Source organism: Bombus flavifrons, chromosome 12 (genome assembly GCF_040668555.2).
Source record: "Bombus flavifrons isolate JBK064 chromosome 12, iyBomFlav1_principal, whole genome shotgun sequence".
Classification (NCBI taxonomy): domain Eukaryota; kingdom Metazoa; phylum Arthropoda; class Insecta; order Hymenoptera; family Apidae; genus Bombus; species Bombus flavifrons.
Window position 1 is genome coordinate 8,302,444 of NC_138453.1, and position 27,444 is coordinate 8,329,887.

The following is a 27,444-nucleotide window of genomic DNA, read 5'->3' on the forward strand; positions in this document are numbered from 1 at the left end:
GATCATCTCCCAAAAACTCTCCGCTGTTTTAATTAAACGATGCTATCGTGATCCCTTATGTTCAAAAATATCACTTGTTCCCTTCGAGAATTTGCAGTCAGGTTGCGTACATTTTTCCTTTCTTGTTTAATATCGACGAAGCGTTTGGACACTTTCAAATTACTTCGAATATATATGAAATTCTCTAATCTAATTTCAACTTTTGATCTTATCTCGGGTATCCATATACTCAATTTGTAGATATGGAGGGTGGATGAAAATTGGTGCAGCGGATGTACCCAGTTAAATGACATTAAGCATATCTATTCAATGGTAAGATCTTACAGCGACTGGAATACGTGCTCCAAGCCACATTCTGGAAGTTTATATAGATTTTATGAACTGTCAGCCATTCATTATAGATGGAACGTGAATGATGCAATGTATCCTCAATTCAAATTTAACAGGCTATTGGATTACAATTGCGACAAGAGAATAGCGAATTCTTCGATCATAATGGAATTTCGATCGAATTATAGACAATCTGTAAATACTTTATGAATCGCTGTGTAACCCTGTATCTAGTCTTTTAGATCGGTCTGCTCTCCGTATGAGCAAGCAGATAAGTGAGTGGAGGTTGAATGCATCGCGATACGTTTCCTGAATGGACAGATAGAAGCAAGAGCAACGGCGATCCTGATGAGTAGGACAGTGTGTCGCTGTCGTGCGCGTTGGGCCTCGTTCTTCTCCACGTGACCTGGTCACTGGCCCACTTTGGTTTCTCCTGGTTTGTTCTCTTTCTCCAGCTGGTGTCTGTCTTTTTTCTCTCCCCGATGATGCTTGGTCGTTTGTGCCTTCGAAGACAGGGTCCCCACTTTTCCGATCGTCGATCCGTCTTCCTGACTACGCTACCTCCACCATAAACGACCTCCACCACTGTTCGTTCTTCGACCACCACCACGATTCCTGTTCGAAGGCGCCGCTTATGACTTAGCCATGCGATTCCAGCACATGCTGTGGCACGAGGTACAACAACCAGACAGGTACCATCCAGTTGACTAACCGGATGGACGAACGGTGCGTGGAAGAGATTGGCATTAGAATCGCGTGAAAAGTTCAATCGAACAGGTTCGCCGGTTGTAGCTCCCAGTGTCCCAGACTATCGACCGTCGACCCGGTTCTAACGCTGTCCGAGCTTTTCAGATTAGAATATCGGATGACAGCCGGCAGGATTTTATCATCGATATCGCGATCGGTGTCGACGGTGTATAGCCCACCAAATTTACCTGTATCTCGTTAGATCAGTGCATGTTATCCTCCTCGTTATCAATCGTGCGGACATTTGCCTATTAACGCTGTTGAAGTTGAGACTACAGTTGAGTTAGTATATGATTTGTAAGGCGAGATACGCGGACAAAGAAAAGGGAAGTGGAGGAAGTTCAGTGAACAAGTGCGACGCGTAAAGGAACTGGGGTGACAACGTGTGAACTTGACGAAAGACGTTCGTGTGACGTGAGAAAGGTCGTGTTTTCCTCCGGAGAACGACCGACTAAACGTTTCACGAGGATTTAAGGCTACGTTATGAGACGGGTTTAACGAGTCCACGAACGTATCACGGTTTATACGTTACATGGCAAGTATTCCTTATAAATCAGAATTGTCAGTATTTTATATACAACACCGAATTGTACAACATGGCTATAGTTACAATGGATGCGTGTTCTCACAAACTGTTGTTCTCACGAATGAATCTCATGAAACATCTATAACGCATATGAATCTCTCAGAAGCTAATTTCTTCGTTTCATTACATAAGTACATGATTGATATTCAATGCTCGAGAAACAAATGACTTCCATTGTTCATTCGTCGCAAGAAGACAGCAACGATAATAACGATAATAAGTTTATCTGTATTTTTCAATGTATAGAGTTGACCAATGTGACTCTGTAGTTGATCTGAATGGTGCGTACTTGCTTGTTTTCACGTGTTCATCTGAAAACTCATTCACTCTAACTATAGTCTAAACTATAAAAGTAAATGAAAAATACGTACATACAAAATGATCGGGTTTGATTACTTGTAGAAACAGTCAGCTAATTTTGTTTAAGCGATCATTACACGTGCGAGGTTTACTTTAGATATATCGAGCTATCTTGATCTTAGTTCACGTGGACAGGGTACGATAACACTTCGTTTCGTTCGACGTGGCTCCACATGTTGATAGCATGGAAACAATGCAATAAATATTAATGTAGAAAGTTTGATAGTGGCGAGGATGAAAAATTATCGGCCAGTTCGAATCGTAGGATCGTTTATCGGAACCAGGACGTGATCAGGAATCAGTACGATCGTACAGAAGGTAACTTGACCGTGGAGGCAGGAGAAAGCTGGGTTTCCGACTTTGGCCCGTAGTAAAGGAGGCGATATACATAGAAGATCATTTGGCATGCTCCGCTGCTTCACCGCATCCTTATTCCCTTTTTCTCTCTTTGCCTTCTTCATCTTAATGCTCCATTCTCGGTGATTTCATCCACGCGTCGTTACCTACACGTTGCACCTTCTTAAAGTCCCATTTTTCGAGATTAAACGTAACAACCGAGTCACACGTAATTACATTGTAGTCTGCTTTTTATAATTACGTTTTCGTGTAAGCATAAAACGCAAATCCCGCTGCGATTATACTTAACTCGTTAACAGGGCCATTCCTCCATACAGGGTCATATATATATAATAATAATATAATTAAGAATTAATAAAGACAAATCAATCACAGATAAATTTTGATTTCAGTCCTTGCAAATGAGCCTAATTAATATAATGTAATATAAATTATTGCACTAAATAAAGTAAATGTAACATAACTTATTTGTAAGAAGAATGAGAAGGTTGTAAAAACGTCGTCGATAATTTCGTCTATTACGTATCTACTGCCAAATTTGTCTAACTACTTTAAATTCCATGAAGCTCTTTATCCAAATTGATCACGTAGGAAACGACATTAACCCCGTTCCTATCGAAAGTCAATGTTCCAGCTATTTTACAGATAGTTGATCTGTTAATAGATTTCGGCTATAGATGAACGGTGTTCGATCGTTAACATGCGAGATAAAGCTAGACGTTCATTCACCTCTTTCTTAACTCAATCGAACAAACTGGTTCCGGTTCTTTTTATCGTGCAAGTTTCCTGTCGATGAAGTTCGATCCCAGCGTTTTCGAAACTCTGTATTCTTGGACAGTTCACGACCGAAGAGATTCGATCGGAGAGAATAAAATTTCTCGTATTGACCCCGAGTGGCGTCTGACACATTGCTACGAGCTGCTCCGACCTGCTACGAGTAGTACACGCGCGCCGGTTCGTGTGTGCACCTAACTTGTAAGTTAGGTATGCCACAGCAGCAGGTAGTGGTAAGTTGGTAACGGTTGTCAGCACGCAGACGACTCGTGTCACTCTTTCCAATCCTATTCGTTGATTTGTGCGTTTAACGCTTATTCGCGACTCTTCCTGTCGCTCCATTTCAACAGATCGACGAATCCAGCGGATTACTATTAGGAACAATAAAGATGTTTCCCATCGATAAGAAGCAGCCTCTTAAATAATAATACGTTTTCGAGATGTTACACGTACGTTACGCGCGATCTAGAAATCTAAATTGCAAAGACAATGCAAAATAGTAGAGCAAAAACGTAGGCTCGTAACAAGTTACGTGTAATATAATATGACGCGCGCTTATATTATTTTCCCTGTAATTATCGTCACATCTTCGTAATAATCGTTTTCTGTCAGCGTGACTAGCGTAGATTAGCTGGGTTAAGTGGCTGTTCACGTTGCTTTTGTCGCCCTACATACCGGGACCACTTTTCGAACCTCTTAAAATGCAGACGACGCACTGTCCCTTTCGAGTTATTCAAAGTAACATCATTATTTCGGCACGTACATAGCAACTATAGAAAGTGCTCTCATCGAACATTTCCTTCTGTTCCAATTTACTACGCTATCGCCATTGACTCTTTATCGTTCCTTCACCGACGAACGTTTCTTCGACTACACGCTATTTCGATATGGGATACGGGTAAACTATCACTTTCTACAATTCTTAGGAAGAGAGATGATAGGCTTCGGACCATCGTTCGAGTTATTCGACTTGAACCGAACGGAGGCGATGATCGGTTTTGCACGAATGATCAAGTACGAAGTATTCAAGGTGCTTAAGTGAAAGCAGAGTACGTTTCTAAATATCATCGCGCATCTCTTGTATTTTTGATGAGCTTCCTGTTGTTTATTTGTTTCGATTATCCATCGTTTTGCTTTCTCCAGCGTTCCCTTGACACAATGTTATAAATACGTCGGTTTCTTTAGATCTCATAAAACTGCAAAATCTACGTGGAAGAAATGATGATAAAGAAAATATCAAGCGAATCCTTGAAATTTCCTTGGATAGTCACAAAGTAGTAAAAAAGCAGAATTTGATAACGTAAAGTGACTGAAAAAAGAATTGCAAATTTAATACGTCATTAACGTAACGTTGGTCCTTAATGGATTAATGGGCTAAGCTGATCGATCAGTCTCTACCGTAATTGCATCGTCACAGTGTGAAACAATTTCTAGGAGCACCACCTGCGCGTTTAATTGACGAAAACGTCAGCACAGTTCCATAAACGGTAGCAAAACTAGATACGATAGACACAAAGACATTACGTGGCTATGTCAATGTGATCTACCGAAAAGGGTGAACTATCACGACCAGATCTACACGATCCGATTGCAAGCGAAGAAAGAATGGACGGTGACGATGACGATGACGATGACGAGGAAGCATCTCTCGGTTGATCGACGAAGGCAAGGCAATCGGGTCACCCAGATCCAATAATGAAGTAGAATCGAACTGAGCTTTCTCTCGGGTTTACGTGTACAGGTGTGCGCAGGATCCCATGCATACCCGTGTTCATGCACTTGTACAAGCCTTTACCCATATACCGATGAACGGCCAATGAACGCCGAAGAATTTTCGAGGCACTCGAGTCTACTCTTTGACTCTTATCCTGCGCAAGCTGCGAGGAGCTCAAGATCGTGACTGTGTCCGGATCTTCATGCGCATACTGCATACAGTGTGCCCTCTCTTCGTGTGCGTCCAGGCAAGATGGTTGACGTTCTTTCAAGAACAAGTCAACGTAAGATATTATCCTCGGCATTGTACGTTGGACCAACAGGATTTTTCCTTCGCTTTGTATAATAAACTGTGAGTTGTTCGTATCTTTTCCGGAGAGAACACAATGTCTGTACTTGTAGGTTTTTCCATGAATCGAAATTCAATTTTAATTTATTGGTACAGTCTTTCGCTTTATTCATACCTCCGTGCATGAAACTCGTATTTTTAGAATTACATTTTGCAATCCATTAACAACGAATGGAATAAGCGTCAAACGATAAAATTTCGTCCGGTATACGAAGATCAATTAGAGATCACCGTGCAACTGTTTGCGAACAGAAGCAAGTAGCGGTCTCGTTAGAAAGCTATCGCCGCATCTTTAGCAGAGATTCTGTCTGAGTAGTAACTGTTAACTATTCTACAGGAATGAAAAGATAGTTAAGGATAATTATCGTCCTTTGCTACCGGCCTGTTTTTGTCGCGATCGAAACTACTTGAAATTGAAGACCGAGAAACGGGACGGTTCGAAGGAAAGTGACTTCCGCGTATTTACGCGCGTATAGCATGCTTGCATAGCACGTGAATAAACGACGAACGAAAGGGAACTATTGTCACGTTATCAGCGTGAAATGTTCTCGCCACGAGAACGCCGTAACGTATAATCTTCCGCAATAGCTAACGAAGACGATGTAATCGATTTCGCCGGGTCAACATAATACTTTCTCTGTGATCGTGGAATCGGAACGTTGCATTTAATAGCATTCGCATAGGTTTAGCAGGTCCCCATTTACAATACCAAACGTCAACAGAGAATATAAGAGAATACATTTCTGACGCATTCTGCGTGACATTCGTGAATCGTCAATCGACCAATAGAAAACGAATTTCCAATGAATCGACGCGGCTCCCGCGCACAGCCTAGCATCGCGTGCAAGTAATGACACTCAGCGACAAAAGAAAGAAAAGTCAGTGGATACCACAAAGAATCAATAATTTGTAATACCGGTATCTTCCTCCATTCTTCCACTCCACTGTTTCTGCTATTTTTAACAACAGTTTTCACATTACCATGGAACACGCGAAAAAAAAGTCGACTGTTAAGCATTTAACCTCGACCATTTATGAAACCGTTTGAAATACGTCCATGAACGTCACGCAGTTTCCTACAGTGAAACGAGAAATCTGTTTATCTTTGAAGAAGCTTTCGTCGCAGCACCGTCTTGTCAATGAAAAATTAATTCGCTATTACGACGCACAAGATCGAATTTATGGTTGTTAAGAAGGTCAGAGGAACGGCGAAGAATAGGACAGTGAGGGGGAATTGGTAACTAGGTTACCGGTGGCTTGGTGAAGCAACGTTCCAGCAATCAGCTTCTTCGCTCTCTTCGTCTTTCTCACGGCCCCTTTCCTCACCGCGCATCAACGCAAGATCACGAGCAATGGTCTGCTGCCCCTTGTATTTTCTTTGCTCTTCTTCATCGTCGTCGTTCTCGCTTCTCTGTTTAGCATTACGCAGCCGTGATACGTAGAATGCCTCTGAACCGACTGTGTAACGGGATTTCGGGACACGAAGGGATACCGTGTGTGTTCACCTTCGAGACACGCACGTGAGCGTGTAAATATCGGAAAGTATCGTCAGATGAGAAAAAGCAAGACGCTGCGATGAAGCACCGTGGATTCTCATCATTTCTCCGAACCTCTTCGTTACCTTTTATCACTGCCCTAGGATCTGCTCTTTTAATTGACTCTTTAAAAAAGATGATCTTGTTTCTCTTTTTAATAAGAATTTAAGATATACAACTAGCTGGTAAATTTATTTACCTCTCTAAACAGTAAGTAAAGATATTATGTTTCTCTGTAGAAGATTTCAAGCACTTTCGCGGCGAATAATCTTAAATTTTCATGCCAATTTGTATCTTTATGAATGAAGATAAAGAAGTAGAATCTAAATGAAGATTCGTCTCGTCCACTAAAGTTATGGGAAATTACTCTACTATTCTACTCTACTCTACTTTATTTTACTACTCTTTTTAACTACTCTTTAACTCTTTACTCTTTAACTCTTTAACTACTCTATTTTATATGTATTATTTGCATTTTAGTTTTGCATCTTTAAATTTCCTTTGAATAGATGCATGAAGAGAGTATATATACGGTAGAGTGATGAAATATTTTATGCATAGTAGATTCTCTTTGAATATTTGGAGTATATTTCACGAGAACAAGTTGTAAAGGAATAACTTGCAAATTAAGATGGAGTACAAACTAGTTTATATTTTGTAGCTGTTGCGACTCACGATACTAATTTCTTGTACCGTTACAAAAGGCAGTATACATATCTACAATGTGTGTAAGTAGATTTGAAATGACGATTAATATAGAGTAGAACCTCCCATATCCGAATACTCTTAACATCCGAACGTTCTATTATCCCAACATGACATTTCCCAGTAACGGATGACTCTTTCCGTTTCATATATGTACATACTTTGCTAGTGTTCGTATACAATGTATTCTTTCCTGTATTCGATCCAGTGAATTCTCATCATAAAAATTTAGTGTGAAACTAATAGTTTTAACTATAAAAAACAAAATACGACATAACGGAAAATACGAAAATAGTGTAAGTGTAACAGAATTGGCAAAAATACACGATGTTCATGATGTATGTACAATGATGAATGTACATGATGAAAGTATCTGATCTGAAGCATGTAGATTTCTCAAATACTGATAATACTAGAAAAACCTTAAACATACTGGTGTTATCAGATAATTTCATTGCGATAAAGACGATAATATTGACGACTTTATACAAATAGAAACAGCAAACAAAAGCGATAATATTTGTTTGAAGTACAACACATTACTTATGTTGAAAAAATCATAATTTAGTAGCTAGGAAAATACAGAATCTCCAAATATTTGGAGAATAAATATTTGAGGAATCAATTAATTTTCATCTGTGTTTCAATAAGCGAGATTTCGTATTAGAAAAGTGATTGTTCTATTATCCGTAAATTCTGTTATCCAAATAGTTTTGTCTGCCTATTAGTTCGGATAAGATAAAAGAAGCTCCACTGTATATGTACATCTCGTTTCTGCAACGTGTAATCGTTGTTTAAATAATTTTGAGATTTTGAATAACTTTTTTTAACAAAACGATCTAAATTTTCGTTACAGATGGCTGTCGGGAAGAATATCCATTTATTACTCGTCATCCTTTCTTCGATGTCCGTTATTTCACGTTCTTACGTGCCCCAAGCCACAGGTAACAATTAAATTATATAACGACCGACTAAACATAGATCAAGAATTAATGGATTGCGATAAGTGAATACGATGATTACGATTTTATTTTTAACTATGGAAAGCTTCCCGTAAACGTGAGTTGCCTTTCACGTTGAAAAGTGTAATTGTTGCATTAGAATCTTCGACCTTGATTATTCGTCAGAAATTGTGCAGTGGATTATCCAGAATGAAAATTAGGGAGTTTTCTGAAAAAGAGACTATACATCGTAGATCTATGATAAGCGTTGATATATATACACCGAGTCTATTTTCTAGTCAAATAGTTGAATTATACAAGTTTTCTTTATTTCGTAAATATACAAAAAAGAAAATAAATTTTTCAGAACCTCTGTAATTACTAGACTGTGTAGGTATATCTATGCATTTATAAAACATCTTAACATCTACTATTAAAGGAGTGGAAACTAAGAATACATTTTCCGTACTAAATTCCATATTATTTTTGCATATTACGTACGTTCTATACATTTTAGCACCTTGAAATTGCCTATAAATATCACATGAAAATCCGTGTTGCAATAATTATTAATTCAAACGTAGCTAATATCCGGACAGCAGACATTTATGCAAAAATTGATAATTCTACGAATATAATTAAAAAGATGCAACTTACATAGGAATCTGTCTAATCTATTAAGTATTATTTCGTATACTTTTGCATATTATATGCACTTTAACACCTTGAAATTTCCCATAAATGCATAAAAATCCGCGGTCTAATAATTATTAATTCAAACGTAGCTAAAATATCTAGGTTACAGATATTTATGCAAAGTTTCATAATTCTATGAATATAATCTGCTAAATATTTTAACGAGTATTATATTTTGAATATTTTATATATTTTCGCGTATTATGTGCATTCTATGCACATTTCCCACAAATGCGTAGAAGCCTGCAGTCTATTAATATTAAAAAACTGGAACTAGAATGCAATTTCAATGCAATTTACTCGATCCACCGTTTTATCTTACGGGTTCTTTTACCAGAATGCTCCTCGATTATGGGATAATACATATAGACAGAATATTTTTCCATGGTACGCTTCTCTTCATTGTAAACCGATGAAAATGTCAGAGGTCGATGAAAAGTTCCACTCGCACGGAATCCTATAATTCAGTGTCAATCTCGGTTCGTTGCATACTCGCGCGCATTCGTTGAAGTATTTTAACCGAGAACGTCATGTCTCACACGTGGACTGTCTACCACGTTGTAATTATCTCTGCGTTGATTGCGTCTGCATGGTGAAACAAACGTATCTTCCCACGCGTACATTCCACCGAGAATAATTTCACAGTTTTTCAATTGCAGTCATTACCAATTACATACGAATCGTTGAAGTTTCGAGTTTCAATACCCGCTGTCTATTTATACATATACCCTTATGCACATAGGCGCGTTACTTTTCAAACAATCGCACACGTACCAACATTGACACCAAATTCCACTTACATCTCACTTCCTTTCGAAAGTCGCGAATTCCACGAGTCGCGTATTTATACGTGCGCGTATCTCATTCTAAATGCATGTTCGCGCGTTCTCAATAGACGACAGAAATTTCGAATATCCCTACAAAGTGTCACACGCATACGAAGCATTTATATCGAATATTTAAAGCAATCTTCCGATGGTCACAGATACGCCGTTTTATATTAAATCCATAACGCCCCAACGACTTTGACAAACCAATTAAATACGAAATAGTTAAGCGAAGACAGGTTCTACGAAGCGGAAACAATTTTGATCGATTTCCCTGACGAAGAATAGTTTCGGGGTTTATTAATCAACAAGGACACTCGCCCTAAATGCGATCTTTACCATTTTCGCAGTTCCATTTTCCTAAACCAGTCGCTAATTAAATATCACGCAATAGTCTTATTACCTTGTTTGCGCTGCGTAATAGATTAACCAACGTATTGCACAATCGATACGGCAACGTATCTATATACTCTAGAAGGGTGGCAACGCGTTCATTTAATTAGTAAAATTTGTAATTACGTTCGTCGAAAGTAAGTGGAACAAAATGTTATTAGAGCACGATGTATCTGATAAAAATTCCAAAGGTCGAATTTATCGTATTCCATAGAAAGAGCGTTTCGTCTTTTTGTGTGTTGAAAATAACGGGTTTTGTTGCCTAGCACTTTGTTCTTTAATTAGGAATTGTGTGGAAAAGCTTCTCGAGTAAATAATTTTTAAGAGCCTGTAATTCTTTATAAATCAAACTGATTGTTGAAATATGAATTTGTAACGTACCCGAATTCACGTTGTTCGTGACATAGTTGGACACAAAACGAAAGTCCGTGAAAAATTCAACAAAAATCTGGAACGCCGGAAGGATCCTGGTGATCCTCGTCTACGGACGATTCACGTTAGTAGGTCATTATATTGGTAGTATGCAGACACGTAAGAAGGCACGTGCAAAGCCTACATGCTTGCTCGTGTATGGCTTAGTCACCTGAGCATAACCGATCACGCTAAATGCCGATTTTTATGAGTATAAAGACATAACGAAACGTTTAACGCTGTAGTCTCTGTCTTTGGAATTGGCATTTTCGTATCGACGAATTTCCACGAATTATTAGTATACTATACTATCAGACACATTGGCCCAAATTCAAAAATCGACGTAATAAATTTACCAAGTCGTAGGCCACGGATAAATGACCGCTTTCTCTCAAAAATCAAAGACAGAATTTAGGACGAATGTTTCTGCATATTTGTTCGCACGATCTTAACAGCGCCGAATACCAAACCAGTCCAGTTAGTTTCGTTTTCAACTCGTTTATCGTGAACCGTTGCAGACTCGTCGCTAATTACAGTAGTACGCCCTGATTGGAATAATAAAAGTTCGCCTTGTTTCGCGAACCGCTATCGTAACTGGATCAAACGGGCGTTCAAGAATTCGTAGAACGTCAATACTTGAAAAGATATTTTGCACGACGATTTCCTTTTACAGGCAGAAGACTGTTCGGCGGATATAGAATAGTACCAAAAGCGTGCCAGCCAACGATACCATCCCGAGTAAAGTCGAATGAACCCGCGATATGCATGTTCAATTACGAATGCTCGCGTCGAAATGGGCAAGTGGTCGGCGCGTGTGTGGACGGGTTCCTTTTTGGTGCATGTTGTCAACTGCCACCGAAAAATTCGCTTGGCAGCAACGTCGAAAACGTTCCGAGCCCCGATGAAATATTCAACGTACACGAGATCGATCACGTTCCGGATATTCCGATCTTGTTAAATTCAGACGGTACGCCGCTTGGAATGACTATGTCCCAGGATAATACCGTCAAAACTGATCCACCTAACGCGTCCAATCAAGCGAACAACGGAGGAACAACGTACACTAAAATTTCAACGTTCGAAGCGCCTTCGACGACCACGAAACCATCGTCTGAAATTTCGCAGATGCACGACAGCGTTGAAAATGCGGAAAAACCGCAAGTACCTGCTCAACCAGACATAAGTCACTTAGAGGAAGATTTTCCAGCTCTGTTGGGTCAACAGAACGTTTTAGACGATCTGAGTCTGCCAGGATTGTTGAGTCACTCCGACTCGAACAACAACGTTCAGAATCACCAAGACAACTCCGCCATTAATCCGGTTACCACTTTGCTGAGTCCGGATCAAATACTTCAGATAGCGGATCCGGTTGACCAACTTCCAGCTTTGTTTTCGCAAGGACTGGGTCAGAATAATCACACTTCGCCCGATACGATACTGTTAAACGAAAACGGAACCATGCTGAACGAGACAAATAATCCCGATGATTTGTTCAAGCCTAATGTCGAATCCAGTGCCGAGAAGAAGAAAGTGACTGAAACTTTGAACAGCACTCAGAAGCCGAAAGTGACCGAAAGTGTGTCGACTACGGAAATTAAGAGGCCTCTGCACGACACCACTTACCAAAGTACTTCGACGACACAGTGGATGAAATTTTCGGATCAATCAGCTTCTTCGATGCATGACGCGATGTCTTCTACCTCGGCAGATCAAAAACTCAGCACGCCGTCGATAACGAGATTACCGGTGGTTACCCAAATGTACGCCAGCACACAGAGACTCACGACGACTTCTCTCCCTCAAGCAACTGCAATCGATAACTTTGGAGAAATCAGCACGATAGAAGAAAGAGTGTCGACGAAGAACGTGGAGGCTACCGAGTTTACGAACAGGAGAACGACCACGCCGATGACTACTTTAAGCGACAAAAAGGACGAACTAGTAAAAGTGCCAACAATTACCTATGACGTACCGTCTGGCAACAAAAAGGACGACATAGTAGATAAGGAAGAGCTAGCGATTAATCATATAATTTCCATTCTGAACGAAACGAAACCAGGTTCGGGAACAACGATTCAAACCCCCAACTCATCCATTAATAAATGGGTCAGTATCGACGAAACTTCGAAACCATCGTTGGTTCGAATCTCCACGAAAGCTCCTACCGTTCCAACTACCGCTCAAACTTTCCCGTACACCTTTTATAAACCAGTACAGACATCGAATTATTACAGCTACGAGACAGTTCCTACAGACACGACCTTCGCTTTGTATTCGACTTCCAATTCGCATTCGTCGAGACCATCGAGTCAATCGACTCTTGCTAATATCGGTACTTCGGATTATTCTACGAAAGCGACTACGACGAATCCTCCTGCGCCGACTGTGATTGTCCTAGGGCCCCTTGGTACAGAATTCACTACTGATACTACCCAGAAAGCGGTTACAAGGAGACCGGTGAGCGAAACTGTTGGTCCTAGTACGACAGTTTTTAAGCCTACAATCGGATCGACGAGACCAAGTCCGCTTACCACGAGGAAACCAAGCGTCTCGACAACCATAACTCACAATATCAGTACAGTAATTTCCAATGTTGCTACCAATAACGTGGTTTCGACGAGTTTCTTCAGCGTCAACGTGAAAGACGGGACTACGTCTAAGCCAATGGTGAACAGTAGCTATAGCACAGAATCTGTCGTCACTGAGACTGAATTAGAGTCAAATTCCGAGAAGTTGCCAACAAAGAGACCTACAATTTGGACTACCCTTTCTTCATGGTCGAGCAAGCCGAGTTTCCATTTGAGACCATCTAGTCCTCCGTTGGTTTTCCCAGACGAGGATTTAGCACCTGTCAACACTGTAGTCTTCAAAGATCCTACCACTTCAACGATGATGGACTTCAAAGCAACGACTGCTCTACCACACTGCGATGAAGAAACGGCTGCTCCGGATGACCTGATCAATTTCCCACCTGTCAGAAATCCGAATCTTAATATATCAGCACCAATTTCGCAACAAGAAAAGCCAACCATCGTTGAAACTTTTAATAACACCGGTTATCCAGATATCGAGATGATAAGTGAGAATGATATTCCAACACCCACCTTCATCGAAGATGATATTCTTACGAATAAAGTCGACACATTCGTGAACAAGATTGTACAGTCTCTACAAGGCAACTTTCAGGTATTACTTTTACATTTACTTTTATGGTCTATTTATTGCTTTTACAAAGATTGGTACAATTCTGATTCGTGCAAATATCTCGTCTATTATTTTCTATATTTATGTATTATTAATCAACTTCTCTATTTATAGAAATCGTACAAATTAATTCCAGTTGAATGAATTTTAGTTTTTCCAAATGTAAATATGAAACTTATTTTTGATGAAAATGATACCGCTATTTATATACGTCTATTTATATCGAAGGTGATTATTTTTGGATAATAATACATCTATAAAGGAAAAAATTATATCGAGAGATTAGGAATCTAAGTGACGAGCTATGTCGGCCTCCTCGGCTAACAAGTTAAACTATATGAATAATTCTACTTTAATAGGGATAAAAAGCTCGTTGACTCGACTCATTGCTATAACATGGAATATTCAGCGCTCGCGACAACAATTCAGCCTTCGTGAGACGAGGGTTAATCTAACGGCTAAGACTAATCTCGTGTAATCTTATTCAGGATCTCAAAGATATTGTATACAACCGCGTTAACGGGACATCGGTTGCAACATCCAATCAACCATCCACTGTAACAAAGAGGCCAACTACCACGACGCGAAAACCCGCGAGAAAACCCTCAACAACGACGAAACCTTCGTACGTTACGACGAAGAAACCAACGACCACGAAGAGACCGATCAATCGTCCGACAACTGTAAAACCATCGGTATCGGAGAAACCAGTTCGTCCTTCGAAACCGGCAACGACGAGACCGAAACCAACTAGTGGGTCTGCTGCAACCACGAAGAAACCCCAGGTTACAACGAAACGTACTAGACCAACTAGAAAACCTACTACAACGTTGGCTACAAGCACGGAGCTGATAGTGGCGGAAGAAGAGGAAACTAGTACTTCTAATGCAGACGAAACCACCGCGAGTCCGCAGATTACGTCCTCGAATGATTTTCGTTCTCGTGAGTGCTGTTTACTCAATTGTTATAATAAGCTATATTTCAAATTTCATGATGTATCGGCGTAATCGAGCAAAAATTTTACCGTATAAATTTTATTGCTACCTTTCACTAAATGTTGTTATTTTTCTACAGAATGTGGTATAAGACCTTTGGTTAAATCTGGAAGAATCGTCGGTGGTAAAGCAGCGACTTTTGGCGAATGGCCATGGCAAGTTTTAGTCCGAGAAGCCACTTGGTTGGGTCTCTTCACGAAGAATAAATGCGGTGGTGTACTGATCACGGACAAATACGTCATCACTGCAGCTCATTGTCAACCAGGGTATGTGCAATATCTTCCATAGCATATTTTTTCATTTATATTTGATTAGAATATTATCTGGTATATTCTTTCCATATTGTCCATACACTAGTGGCCATATTTCATATTATTAAAACGCTTGCTGATTTTTATTTAGATCTATTTATTAATTATTTTATTAAATTTTTATTCAATATTTCATTAAATCTATTATTTCAGCCTTACAATAAAAACGTAAAATACTAATTCTTTTTTAACGTAATATGAAATGTCCTAGTACTTTCTACTTATAGTCAACGGCGTGAATTGGTTAAAATTGGTTAAAGCACGTAATATGCAAAGATGTATAAAATTTGTATCGACAAACGTTTTACAGATTCTTAGCGACATTGGTAGCCGTTTTTGGAGAATTCGATCTATCCGGCGAATTGGAAGCAAAACGGAGCGTAACAAGGAACGTTCGACGAGTAATCGTCAATAGAGGCTATAATCCAACGACGTTCGAGAGTGACTTAGCCCTCCTGGAACTGGAAACACCGATACAATTTGATGTTCACATCGTCCCAATTTGTATGCCCGAAGATGGCATAGATTTCACGAGTAGAATGGCCACTGTCACTGGCTGGGGGCGATTGAAGTACAGTTAGTATCGTTTCTACTTGTGCTATATTTTACTTAACGTATTTATGAATAGCATACTTATAAATAATCTGACTTTACAGATGGCGGCGTACCATCTGTTCTACAAGAGGTCCAAGTACCCATAATCAAGAATTCTGTCTGTCAAGAAATGTTCCAGACAGGTGGACACTCCAAGCTGATTCTCGACAGCTTCCTCTGCGCCGGATATGCTAACGGACAAAAAGACTCTTGCGAGGTATCTTCAAAACGACGTAACTTCTCATTAGAACCCATTAAACTATATAAGTAGCTTGTTACTAATTTCTTACTAGACTATGGATGTTTATGCATTTATGGGAAATTCAAATGTGCAAAGATGCATAGAATTCGTATAAAATATTCCAGTGAAATATAGAAATATAGCAATACTATTCGATTATCAACTTCTAAACAAGTAATTAAACTTTATTCTGCGCCGATTCTGCAAGAAGATGAGAAATATTGCTCTTGCTGTTGGTTTAATTAATTTATACATTTTAGTAACATTCATATACCGTTGTTATAAATTTACTAAAATGTCCAGATACGCATTACACGTTTCCGGTTGTGTTTGTAAAAGTATTTTGCATCCCTTCCCCTATTTTGCATAACCGTAGTTTCCTTTTCACTGTATCATAAAATGAATTCGCCCTGTTTTAGTCTTTGTTTGTTTTTTTTATGAACAAAAGAAGGAAAACGATATTTTAATATTATTTCCATTTGATTATTTCACAGGGTGACAGTGGTGGTCCACTGGTGATGCAACGACCAGACGGAAGATGGTTCTTGGTAGGGACGGTGTCCCATGGAATAACATGTGCTGCACCATATCTTCCAGGTGTCTACATGAGAACAACTTACTTTAAACCCTGGCTACACAGTATCACCGGCGTCTGAAAGCCAGCAAATAGTTTATTTTTTGGACAAGGTGACAGGCACTGATGATTTCGTGCCACTTGTATAAATGTACAAAGGAAGATTAATTTATTTCCTTCGGAATAGATTGAAGAATATCGATTAAGGGACTAAAAGGATGAAACGGACACGGACGCGTTTCGTATACTATTTCCAACTTTAAATAATTTCTATCGCTCAAATATCCCAATTTCCTTAACAAGTACTTAGTAGAATCGATAAGTTATTCCGTTGATTTTCGATTATTTAAATTTTGAAATAGTATCAGAATCGATATTTAGTGGCAACTATTTCGTGAAATTTTGATCAGTATCCGAAAAATCACCGCGTATTTATGTACATCAAACGTTAAACGTGTTGTGTGTTCCATGTATATATACGTGAGTACGTATTACACGTACTATATGTATACAGTTACGAATTGCGAGCCTTATTTATTTCGTTGTTAGCTGTTATTTATTAAACTCATTTTTATACGAGGTAACAGTGTTTTCTTTCCATCCTCACCGCGCGCCATTGAAAAATATACATTTGACTTGGAGGGAAAGAAAGAGAAGAAAAGATGAAGAAAGACGCTGCAGAATTAAAAAATAAAAATCGCGGACCGTCTGGAAATTCTAATTCATTTGTAAAGAACTTGGTACGAATTTAGAGTAATTAGAAAGCCGTGCGTGATACAAACTTTAACCATCGTGGATAAAGTTTCTTGGAAGTTCAGAACCTATCACGTCTAATAGCACGCGACACTTAAGCAGCGAACAACATTTCCATCCGGCGAAAATATTTTAACGAACCTTATACTTTAATTTATGCGAATACGAGCAAATAATCAAACCGCCTTAATCTGATAAAAAGTCGAAAATAAAACTGATTACTTAATCAAGGGCGGCTACAACATATTCGTCTACGTAGTTAGATCTCGTTTATCCAACCTTTTTCAATCTTGATTTTATACTCTCTATAAAGGGAAAAATGCAGAACATATAAATCTCGTCGTTGCGTGTTATAAATAGCCCTTACACATGCAACGTAAATTACATATACATGTACTTTGGCATTTCCACAGACAGGTGGTTGTGTACTTAAGGGTATATTTACGGGAAGTCTTCCGGAACATGTGCATGTCAAAAGTAGTTGAACCGTGATCTAGAAACATGAACGTGAATCACATAAAATTTGAATTTTCTCGAGGGAGAGAAATGCATATTCGAGCTGTGTTGTGTTTTACTTTCGAGCTGCAATTGCTTCAATCGTAAAACGAAAGAACAATGACGAAATAAAAATAATGTCACGTTGAAAAGTAAAATAACACCTTTTACTTTAGCGAAAAATATTCTCTTTGCTACTGCATATACAGCCATTATTCATGGGCCACCTAGGAAACGAATAAATGGAGCAGGATCGACCGCCCTGTGGAACATCAGGACATCTCGGATCAATACGACCAACGAAGATGGAAACAATAACGTTTGACTGGAACGACGAGGAAAGAGCTAAACACCTACACGAAAGTTCACCCAACGAATGGCGCTGCTGTATCCTGTGAGAAGAGATGCAATTTTTGTTCTATTCTACATATATGCAACTGTTGAACATGTTAAATAAAAATATTATACTCGTACGTTGAAACGTTCTACGCAAATTTTTTACCTCGAGAATAATTTGAAATCACTTTTGCATCGCATCTATGATCCCTCCAGGATATTTGTAAACATAATACGAAATTGTTAATTCAATGTGAATTGCATTTACGAAGCAAATAGGCGAATTTAAAGCAAACGATCAGAATCGCCTGATCCTTTATTCAGCATTTCATCCACCAATAATCTAAACAAAGATCAAAGTAACTTGCAAAGATTTATGAAACATTCGTTCTTTCTTATTCTCAAGGAAGAAACTAAATCAACAATAACGGAAATACGAAGTAAAAATCTGAATGAATAAAACGGTACCTGGATCGTGTGCGTAAAAAGTCAGGTGTCGCGCTTGCGCGAATGTTTGCACGAGCTTGTACAAGGGAAACCGGAACAAGGGAGTAGGAGTATAGATTGTCGATGCAAGCACGGCTTCAACTCAGTCCTCCAGCAAGCTCCATTGAGGACTTGTTGATCCCAAGAAGAAGCAGCTGATCCTTCCAGGTTGACTCATCTAAGTAGAAACACCAGCAAGTTAGCTACAGTAAAACAATTGTAAGTTCAAGTTGGAATTTATTTTTGAATTGCCATTTGTAAGACCATCAAGGAACATTTTTTCTTTCACCCTGTTCAAGAACCTTATTTCGTCTTCTTTTAAAGAGGAATTTCTTGTAAAAAATTCTCTCTATCTTATCCAATAAAATGTCGGTACATGTTAAAAATTTTATTACAAAGGATTCTTCATCATCCTCGAAAAATGTTCGATGCTCGTTAAAAAACTCAATAAAGAACAGAATTGTTCTTTGTTTGTAAATTTTTACCACTTTTGATATTTCTTTCGATATTAATTTAATCACAACGTATATCGCAACAGCTACTGTGTAAATACAGGGAATACAGTTCGTTTAGTTTCATAATAAAAAGGACAAATATTTCTTCGTTTGCTTATATTTCACTGAATTTCATTTTACTCCGTGATATGTACTAAATTTGATTTAAAAAGTTACTAGTAGTAACTAGTATAAATATATAAAGCAACTTAAATTTCAGGGGTGCAAACAGCAGTGTCCTTGCACGAGACCAAAAATGTACACGTGTGTCGCATTGATGATGGTTGCTCTGACGAGCACGATGCACCTTGAAGTGGAGGCATGGGGCGGTCTCTTTAATCGTTTCAGCCCAGAAATGTTATCGAATCTTGGCTATGGTAGTCACGGTGACCACATGCCCAAAACAGGATTGTATCAGGTATGAAAGAAAGAAGTTCGAACGAGTATGTTTCTTCAATATTGAGATGTCTTTATACAGTAGACAATTGTTGCAACTTTGCCGCAGTACAACCGGCATACGATCGATATATTATTTCCATAGAACATTATACGATTTATGTGCAAGGGATTTTATATTTCAATATAATTCTCTAAAACAAAGAGATTTCATTGCGAATCTTCGACAAAGAAAATTAAAGAAGTTGTCCCAAAGTTAGAAAAGTTATCCAAATGTTTTTATAATTACTCCTGACTGTATAGTAACAAAAATCACACATATCAATAGTTGTTTCATTCTTTTCCACAAATTTAAAGGATTTAACAAATTTAACAGCGATCGAAAAATATAATTACTAATTCTCCGCATTTTATTTAATTCGCGTTGGTTAAAAACATGAGCTGCTCTATTCTCGACAATGATATCGAATAATACACACTAATGTCCCACGTTTTATTTCAAGCGTCCGTTATCTACCAGTTACGGATACTCTTATGACTCTTTGGAAGAAGTTGTACCATGTTATGAAAGAAGGTGCACGGCTAACGACCAGTGTTGTCCGTCTTTCATCTGTGTAAACGTCGATGGGGGTAATTCTCATTTCTTGTGTTTTCATTATACAGCTTTAGGACAATAGTCGAAAGTACAAAGTTGCCTGTAAATTTTAGATATTGGCCACTGCGTTTTCGAATTGGGGCAGAAGCAGGGAGAACTTTGCAGGAACGATAACGACTGTGAAACTGGTTTATTGTGCGCCGAGGTTGCTGGCAGCGAAACTCGTTCGTGTCAGCCACCAGTAACTTCAAATAAATTGTATAGTACGTATAAACATATGTGGGCGTTTGCTGTCAATACCAGTAAATGTCTTTTACGTGACAAGAATGTAGAGATAATCGATAAAGGTCAATTCACAAACGATTACGTCAAAGGAACAGGCTCTCTTACGTAAGAACTATATCATATTTAACTTCTAAATTTAGAATATCCTATTCTTAATTCTCGCAGATGAAGAATGTAATATGTCTGGGGAATGCGATATCAGCCGCGGTTTGTGTTGTCAGCTTCAGAGACGTCATCGACAAACACCAAGAAAGGTACGTGCATTTCCGGGTAAAAATAACATCAAATCGGAATAATTCCGAATAATAGAAGTCATTACGAAAGTTATCTTTTCCATTAGGTTTGTTCGTATTTCAAAGATCCTCTAGTGTGCATCGGACCAGTTGCGATGGACCAGATAAAATCTATCGTCCAGTACACTTCTGGTGAAAAGCGGATCACTGGACAGGGAAATCGAATTTTTAAACGGGTTCCCTTCGCCTAAGAGTTCCTCATAAATTGGTGAGAATGGAAGAAATGTCTACATGAATCAAATACCCCTTTTCATTACTTTGAGGAACTTAGGATAACTCTATTACTTCGAAATTCCCTAAATTATTTTTATTTATACTTTTGCCTGTTAGGTCAAAGAAGTAGAAAAATTATTAAACGCGCTTTTTGATTATTTTCCTCCAAATATTACGACTGACAAATACGATACATATCAGAATAGTCCGTCTTATAGGATTATAAGATATACTATATATATATATATATATTCATGAGAAAAGTTAGGCAGCGTGTCTTTAAAGGTTGATAGCTTCTGATGAACGATGAGTACAGGCTGTGTGATGGAAGAGAAAATTTTCTTTTCTTCTACTACGTTATTAGTCTTATTTTTACTCATTTTTGTTTTTGGTTAAACATATTCGAATTAGACTAAGTTGACATCTTAATGACGATAGCAATCTAGGAAACTGCTAGGAAAGCTTTGAACAGTGCGTACACTAAATGTAATATCTAATTTTGACAAAATTTTGTTAGATTAAAAAATTTGTTAGAAATTCTTGAAAAGTAGAGTACTTTCTACTTGTTTCGCCCTGTACATGACAAAAACTACTTTCGGTGAGATCTACAATCTCAAGAGATCCCCGAATCAAATTTCCTAAATTTACTGTTAAGGTATATACTGGAATTTCTCAAACGCACACAAAATAAAATATATTTTCACTCTTCTGGTTTTCAAGTTCTCATAGATCAAACGTTCTTGATATATCAGCGATAAAGGACTATTTTTCATGAGAAAGAATCGAGCATTGAAATAGTATTAAGATATCAGATAAATGTTCCAAGTCTAATTATGAATCATTTATGGATAGGAATTTACTCGATTGTATCGAGCATTCACTCTGGAAATTTTCGAACATCTTCGTCGGTATTTAACAAATGTAACTTATGCGTTACCGTTAAGTCATACAGTAAAATTTGAAAGTAAAGCGTTCAAATTGACACGGATCCAAAAAAAATTGAGGCAGTGAAGTTTTGCTTTACCTAGCGTATATTCCAAATTATTAGAGATATACGTATGTACGTAGACAATTAAAAGAAATGTTGATTTAAATGTGGTAGCCACTCGATCAAATATTTATCGTGAGAATCGAACTATTAAGCATCGATCGCGGGAATCGCTCTATTGAACACTGAAACCTCGGAGGTCGCTTCGTTAAGTGTTATTAAATTCCTAACATTAAATATAATATAATTAAAACAATATATATATGTATGTATATGAAAATCGTTATGTTAGATATTAATCAGAGTCGAGATTTTAAAAGATATATAAGAAAAGAGACGTGTTAATTATCGACATAGTTACGAAGATGAAAAATATGAATGAAGCAAATGTTTTACAATTGTAATCACGAGAGACGCAGTGTTATTTTAAAACTGTCGTGAAACACTTTCTGATGCGTAAAGTACCTGTTGCGAAATCTGGACGACCCCTCGTTTCTATGCTACTGTGCTAGTCATCGAGAGTCCAAACACACGAAGAGAACATATTTCTAGTTATATGGTATTATACTTCCATCGTTGATCTTTTATCGTATAAGGGAACTCTAACACATATTATGTGAATGCCTAATCCATTAAGAAAGTTTTAAATGTGAATGTTATTATGAGATATATCTTACTGAAATTATATTTTTATCTTTGATCGATATGTATACCAAAACGCTATATATTTATATAGTATTCATATATTTTCCGCAAGCGTATATCTATAACATAATATAACTACCCTCCGATGCGTCGTGCGTACGTCATCTCACAAGGGTTAATTGATTACTTTATTCGAGGTGAATAATTTGCAACTTTAAGTTTAATTGGAACCTATAACAAGCGGCTAAGAAGATACCTATTATAATATGTTTTAATCCCTTTATGACTGTCAACTTCGGCCCTCCTGTTTATACAGTTTGTTTAGTCTTTCGATTAATACTATTCGTGGAACCAAAGAAGTAAAAGTAAACTAATAAATAAAACTGATACATATCATAGGATAGTAAGTTTTTTCCAGCGTGGAAATTTTGGATAGAAAACTTCTATCCAAAAACATATTATTTGAACGTACGACTCATTGAGGGACTATGGCCATTACGGCCTGGAGTCAAAAGTACCTCTGTCAGATGAACTATTTCCAGAATAATTATATGTGTATAACTATGTATATGTAACGTTCAAGATTATAATACAGAGTTATAATAGTTTAATGTGAAATAAACTGTGGTGCATACAAAACAGTTAAACCTGTTTCTCTTTTATTATTTCATCATTCCCCATAAAAAACTTCTATCTCTCCTTTTTTTTTTTACAATTTCTTAAGACTCTTTCTACTAAAAACGGCTATATCTAAAATATGTTACTTATTAAAAATATTTTCAAAAAGTTTCATTTATATATATAATATATATATGATATATATTATAATAAATATATATATATATATATAATTTAAGCAAATGATGGAAAATTTCTGCAATTTGTACATTTCCTAGAGTAAAGCGTTGCGGTAATGATTTTTCTAGACAGTTCTCTTATACGATTTGTTAATCAATGTTTAAGAGGAAAATTTGTAGTTTTTCTTCTGTGCAGACGTGGTTTTCATTTTCAAATTCCCTCTTTTCCCATTCTTAACCTAAAGCAAACTCGGAATATTCGAGAATAGATGGCACTACGCACTCACCAATATCCGCTATGGGCAACAAAATGGTCGTGTAGTGACGACGAAGGAACGTAAGTTTGTAAGAACAGAGGACGCTCTTCTCATTAAAACCATTTTAAGCATAGTGTCCGAGGTTCTTGGACGATAAAAATGACCGCAATACCTGGTACTGTGGCCTTTGATGAATATGGTAGACCTTTTATTATTCTTCGTAACCAGGAAAGGCAAAAACGTCTAACCGGCACTGATGCAATCAAGGTACGTAAACTTGCATTTTTTGAATAATTTTCCTATCCGTCTGTAGAATTAGTAAAATAGTGATAATTTTTCTCATATATGTTTTCATGATTTCATTGGATTTATAAATTAAAAGCTTGTGTTAAAGGACCGACCACGTGAAACGGTAATGGCGACGTTTTGGGCTTGGCAGCTAATCCTAACATTGCTACTAAGACGATATAATCTGAACTAATATTATATACATACTTGTATCTTAAATTGTAGTCTGTACATTATTTGTATCTCTTCATTCTTTTTTCATTAAAGTAATATTCATGCAATTTAGAAAGTTGAATGAAACACAATGATATTGATCTTTGACCATATAAGGAGATCAGTAGTACTATTGTATAAGTCCAATGAAATCCAGAAGATTTATTGCTGTAATACTATTTTGACAAATATTACATAAATTATATACATAACATGTTTAATAAGTAATTGTTTAATTGCAGTCACATATTTTGGCAGCCCGTGATGTAGCCAATATTTTGAGAACCTCGTTAGGACCTAGGGGGCTTGACAAACTAATGGTCAGCTCTGATGGTGATGTCACAGTAACAAATGATGGGGCAACAATCTTGAAAAACATGGATGTCGATCATGAAATTGCAAAGCTAATGGTTCAGTTGTCTCAATCTCAAGATGATGAAATTGGAGATGGTACTACTGGAGTAGTTGTTTTAGCAGGTGCTCTCTTGGAACAAGCTGAGCAACTGTTAGACAAAGGAATTCATCCAATTCGAATAGCAGATGGCTTTGAAATGGCAGCGAAATGTGCAACAGATCATTTAAAGAAAATTGTTCATGATTTTGAGGGTACTCCTGACAACCTAGAACCTTATATAAAGATTGCCATGACCAGTCTTGGTTCAAAGATGTAAGAAGGACATTTTTTGATTATTTGTATTTAATATGGGCAAAACAAAGCAATACCTTTATTCTTTTTTAGCATCAACAAGTGTCACAGACAAATGGCAGAAATAGCTGTAAATGCTGTATTTGCAGTTTTAGATCCTGTTGCACGTGACGTGAACTTTGAATTGATAAAACTAGAAGGGAAAGTTGGAGGCAGATTGGAAGATACTGTCCTAGTTCGCGGTGTTGTTATTGACAAGGATTTTAGTCATCCTCAAATGCCTAAGGTAAAGTCAGTTAGTGTACTAGATTCCTTTTTGATATATTTTATTTTGCCTAATGATGACAAACTGAAACAGAGAAGGGTGAAGATTCAGGATATTTCTTTAGCTTACTTATTGTCAAGACTTGAAACTATTTCTTTGGTTACTCTTTTGTTAACTTCTGAAAAAGTAAAAGTTTCTGTATAAGTAGCTATTGAATAACCTGATCTTTGCAGTGGCTTCAATGATCAAAAGATTATGAGAGCTGAAGGGATTGTTTCTTTTAATAAATTATTTTATCAATCAATGAAATTGTTAATGGAGATACATTTATCACGTTACAGAGATTAGAAGATGTTAAATTAGCTATTTTGACATGTCCGTTTGAGCCACCTAAGCCAAAAACTAAACATAAGTTGGATGTCACTTCAGTCGATGATTATAGAGCGTTGCGTGAATACGAACAAGAAAAATTCACCGAGATGGTGAAGAGGGTTAAAAATGCCGGTGCCACGCTTGCTATTTGTCAATGGGGATTTGATGATGAAGCTAATCATCTCCTTCTTCAAAGTGAATTACCCGCGGTCAGATGGGTTGGTGGCCCAGAAATTGAAGTAAGTTTTGCTTCTAATTACTATATGATCAATTTACTTGCCTAATGACGACAAAGCACAATGGAAGAGTGTGAAAGTTAAATTAATAAGCTAATATAATTTTTTAGGATTTCATTTTCTCATAATAGCCTTCTATTATGAGAATAGCAATCTAATCCTTTAAATGCATTAGTTGATTAACTTTCTTTTGCTGTAGCTCTAATGACCAATAGATCATGAGATCTGAAGGCCTGATTCTTTTCCTTCTTGTTAACTTTATAAAAAGCTGTAAAAAAGCATTAGTAAAAAACAGTATCAAATTTGTTTCAGCTAATAGCTATTGCTACAGGTGGTCGTATTGTTCCTCGTTTCGAAGAATTGACACCGGAAAAACTCGGTCACGCTGGTGTTGTAAGAGAATTAACATTTGGTACTACCAAGGATCGAATGCTTGTTATCGAAGAATGCAAGAACTCTCGAGCAGTCACTATTTTCATCCGTGGAGGGAACAAAATGGTAAGCAAATACTTAGAGTTTTTGTAAGAGAAATAAAAGCAAGGAGAATTTCAGCGGTATTCAAATATATCTAACTGACCAGACACCTTGCAAGAATAAAGCATTAAAACATATATTTTATCTAATTTAATTCAATTTAAATCAGTTTAATTTGAATTTTTCTTCTGATGCTACAATTTTACATATTTCTTTTTTTATTTATTCAGTGCAAGAATATGCAAATTTATGAATTATTCCAATTTTTAGATCATCGAAGAAGCGAAACGAGCTATCCATGATGCGCTATGTACAGTTCGTAATGTAATCAAGAATGAAAAAATCTTGTATGGGGGAGGTGCCCCTGAAATTTCTTGTGCCCTTGCTTGTGCTGAAAAAGCCAACAAGATCAGCACCTTGGAACAATATGCTTTCCGTGCATTTGCCGAAGCGCTGGAAGCCGTACCTATGGCACTTGCTGAAAATTCTGGCCTTTCACCTGTAAATGCTTTAGCTAGCATTAAAGCGGCACAATTGGCTGAAAATAACCCTACGTTTGGTGTAGATTGCCTAAACCGTGGTACTTCCGGTATGTATCGAATAATTGCACTTTCATCTTTCATTGTAATAGTTAAGAATAAATAATTATTCATTTTCTTTCAGATATGAAAGTCCAAAACGTCATCGAAACATTGACGAGCAAAACCCAACAAATTGTATTGGCTACACAGTTGGTCAAAATGATACTTAAAATTGATGACATACGTTCACCAAACGATGCTGGCGATGTTGCCTAAGGAAGTTGCATATTTTTTACTTCGATACTTGCATTATTGGAATTTTTTAACGTTTCACCTTATTTTTGCTTCTTCCAGCTTCATTCACATTTTTAATGAATAATAATTGTATTTAACTTAGTTTACTTCCTGTCATCGATGTAATAATGATAATTTATGCGACAGCATTGTGATACAGAATAAATAAATGATTTTACTTTCACCAGAATTTAATTTTTTTGTTTAAATATGTATTTTTGCTACTAATATGTGCAGTGTATTGAATAAGTGGGGTATATGATTCTTCCATCAACGATTCTTTTTTATTTTCTTCGTAGGAACAAATAAATTTGTCACATCGAGTCAAGGTATAATCGTGTAGACAGATATTTTTTCCTGTATAATCCGGGTTGTGGGAATTTTGTTTCCAAAATTATTTCATGAAGCATAAACGTAAATGCAGATCGATCAACGTAAGAAACAATTTGGTAACATTCT

General features: G+C 37.4%; 3 protein-coding genes across 4 annotated transcripts; all 3 read left to right on the plus strand.

Annotated features, from left to right (window-relative positions):
- The first annotated feature begins 7,550 nt into the window (after nt 1-7,550).
- Nucleotides 7,551-17,222, plus strand: flz (transmembrane serine protease filzig). Of its 2 annotated transcripts, none has more exons than XM_069124487.1 (8): nt 7,551-7,752; nt 8,313-8,400; nt 11,398-13,910; nt 14,417-14,870; nt 15,003-15,189; nt 15,545-15,810; nt 15,891-16,045; nt 16,564-17,222. In XM_069124487.1, exons 2-8 carry the CDS (start codon nt 8,313-8,315, stop codon nt 16,723-16,725), a joined length of 3,825 nt encoding a protein of 1,274 aa, XP_068980588.1. In that variant the 5' UTR covers nt 7,551-7,752; the 3' UTR covers nt 16,726-17,222. The 2 variants fall into 2 exon arrangements, with proteins under 2 accessions (XP_068980588.1, XP_068980587.1); XM_069124486.1 differs by lacking the exon at nt 7,551-7,752 and adding an exon at nt 7,959-8,239.
- Nucleotides 17,223-18,779: 1,557 nt separating this feature from the next.
- On the plus strand, nt 18,780-23,269 carry spab (space blanket). The gene is made up of 6 exons (XM_069124964.1): nt 18,780-18,932; nt 19,428-19,625; nt 20,107-20,233; nt 20,312-20,461; nt 20,649-20,737; nt 20,824-23,269. The coding sequence occupies exons 2-6, from the start codon at nt 19,464-19,466 to the stop codon at nt 20,965-20,967; spliced, it is 672 nt and encodes a 223-aa protein (XP_068981065.1). The 5' UTR covers nt 18,780-18,932; nt 19,428-19,463; the 3' UTR covers nt 20,968-23,269.
- Nucleotides 23,270-23,694: 425 nt separating this feature from the next.
- CCT5 (chaperonin containing TCP1 subunit 5) lies at nt 23,695-27,175 on the plus strand. Its single transcript, XM_069124963.1, has 7 exons — nt 23,695-23,943; nt 24,420-24,844; nt 24,917-25,109; nt 25,430-25,699; nt 26,009-26,194; nt 26,441-26,759; nt 26,834-27,175. The coding sequence occupies exons 1-7, from the start codon at nt 23,836-23,838 to the stop codon at nt 26,965-26,967; spliced, it is 1,635 nt and encodes a 544-aa protein (XP_068981064.1). The 5' UTR covers nt 23,695-23,835; the 3' UTR covers nt 26,968-27,175.
- Nucleotides 27,176-27,444: the final 269 nt, after the last annotated feature.